The sequence below is a fragment of the Hipposideros armiger genome, unplaced genomic scaffold (genome assembly GCF_001890085.2).
Source record: "Hipposideros armiger isolate ML-2016 unplaced genomic scaffold, ASM189008v1 scaffold_294, whole genome shotgun sequence".
Classification (NCBI taxonomy): Eukaryota; Metazoa; Chordata; class Mammalia; order Chiroptera; family Hipposideridae; genus Hipposideros; species Hipposideros armiger.
In genome coordinates, this window is record NW_017731644.1 from 39,977 (window position 1) to 42,526 (window position 2,550).

The 2,550-nt window shown below is 39.1% G+C and overlaps 1 protein-coding gene across 1 annotated transcript in view; it reads left to right on the plus strand.

Annotated features, from left to right (window-relative positions):
- Nucleotides 1–2,550, plus strand: part of RPS6 (ribosomal protein S6) — an 11,519-nt gene that overhangs the window by 2,322 nt on the left and 6,647 nt on the right. The window contains exon 4 of the mRNA XM_019659065.1: nt 5–92. Coding sequence (XP_019514610.1) covers nt 5–92 — 88 coding nt within the window. The remainder of the gene's footprint in view (nt 1–4; nt 93–2,550) is intronic.

Sequence of the window (2,550 nt, forward strand, 5' to 3'; positions counted from 1 at the left end):
CAAAAGAGCTAGCAGAATCCGCAAACTTTTCAATCTCTCTAAAGAAGATGATGTCCGCCAGTATGTTGTGAGAAAGCCCCTAAACAAAGAAGGTAGGGTTGATATGCAATTTAGGGCTTGCTAAATTTCAGTCATTTGTCAGTAGTGTTTTGTGTGCATATTAGAAGATAAAATCTGCTCAACTATTGACCTGGAGTTTTTAGGAAAATATTGGAGAGGGCCAAGATATGCAGTTGGTATTAATCCTTGTTATATCTAGTGTCTTGTAGCGTTAATCATTTTTCTTGAAAATTTTGCTGTCATTGATGGTTCATCCAAAGATAACTTTATCAGACATTAGGTTCATTGCTTTTGGGTTAATACTGTATTCAGAATACTAGGGAACGGGTGTTTGGGATTTTGGAGGTCTGTGGCAGTGATGCTCTAACATTAGTATTTCTGCAGTGAAATGTATGAATGTTTTCATTAAATGCAATAAATGGCGTATCAGTCCAGGTTGGGTTTTCCTGAGAAATCTGAAAAAATTGGTTTGGTTTTAGTTTTCAGGACTAAGGACCTAACCCTATACCTGGCATATATATATTAAGGGCTCATTGGTTACTCAGTCCAAATGTTTGGACACCACCTATGTGCCCGGTACTAAAGTGTTGAAGATAAAATGTAGACAAATTATCCTGATAAACTTAAAAAAATAATTAGCAGCTATATTGGAGTTCCCCATAGTTATGCCTTTGGAAATACCATCAGTGTAGTTAGTGTGTTAGTTGACAGGTGTTTAGAAGATGGTTCTTGTGTCTTTATATTAAGGGGTCGTTATCTCACTTTAAACATAGCTTGATTGAGCCTTTAGTCTTAGAATATTTACCTGAGGTGCCCACAAACTAAAATGATTAAATCTGAAAAGACTTCTGAAGATCTGCAATCCATAGGATATTGAATTATAAATCAGTTAGGCTAAATGAAGATATTCTATGAAGACCATGCCACACATTCTAATTTTAATGGTTTAGTTCCCCAGATTGGCAGGAAAATAGATTCAAGCTAAATGGGACTTCAAAACACGGTGAGATAGTGAAGACGGTCTAATAGTGGAAGGAAAACCAAAGTGACTAGAAAAATCTTGGGAGTAGGACTTCAATGTTAAGTAACCTAAATTTACATGATCTTGGCATCCAAACTATAGGTTATGGCTTAATGAGCTGTCTTAGGATTACATGTGCTAATTAAGGAAAATACTGGCACCTAGTAAATAGAATTAGCCTGGCCATTTTTTAGAAGGATTTCTCAGTTTTCCTTATACTCTGACAAAATTTAGAACATCTTGGATTTTTGTTAACTGGTATTTTGAGTTACAGAATAGTTCAAATTTGATTCCATCTGTTTCTAAAATGTAGGTGTGTGGGTCCTGATAAGTAATTAAGTCATTTAAAATTTTAGGTAAGAAACCTAGGACCAAAGCACCCAAGATTCAGCGTCTTGTTACTCCACGCGTCCTGCAGCACAAACGCCGGCGTATCGCTCTGAAGAAACNTATAAGACGACCCCCCACTTGGAGGCATGTTTTTCAGGGCCAAAAAATCGTCTTATACGCCGGCAAATACGGTACCTATTACCCAGTGCACAGGTGAACATGACTCTTTCTGGATACCCTAGCACATGGTGCTGGTGACAGAACCAAAGCAGAATGGGGCTGTTGCTGAGTCCTTGGGGGTACAAAGCTGTTTCTGGGTCTGCAGCCTCCACCATGGTCGGTGAGTCAGCTGCCTGAGTGAAGGCCTGCTTTCTCAAAACGGCCCTCCTCAGTCTTAGACTGCACAGCGGTTTCACGATCTACCTGGATCCCAAAGTTCCCACAAAGGCACTTCTGTTCCTGGATGGATGCCAATTGTTTGGGGGTGGGAGAGGGGTATGAGCAAGGGACATTTTACTCAGCCATCTCATTGACATTATCACTTTGAGTATTCCTAAAGATTTGACTTCTATGTAAGTGTTGTAAATATTTTTAAAAATAAAAGGATAGAAAAGAAAACCACAAAATGTAATATATAGTCGGCCCTCTGTATCTGTGGGTTCTGCATCCACAGATTTAACTAAGCACAGATCAAAAATATTCAAAAAACAATGTTAGGTTGTTGCTGATGTGTACTATCTAGTTAGGCCTACAATGGCAGTGTCTGTGCCAAACATGTAGACTTTTTTTTCTTTCATTGTTCCCTAAACAATAGAGTATAAGAACTATTTACATAGTGTTTTATAAGACATCTAGGTATTATAAGAGATCTAGAGATGATATAAAGAACAGGCATACCTCGGAGATGCTGTGATTTTGGCTCCACAATAAAGTGAATATCACAATAAAGTGAGTCACATGGATATTTTGGATTTACCAGTGCATATAAAAATTATGTTTCCGGGCCTGCCAAGTGGCACGTTGATTAAGAGCTGGCTTGAGACGCCAGCTCTGTGCAGCAGGGCCCTGGTTCAGATCCCACATGAGGGCCAGTGACACTGCCCTCTACAGCTAAGATGGTGAACAACAGCTCAACCTGG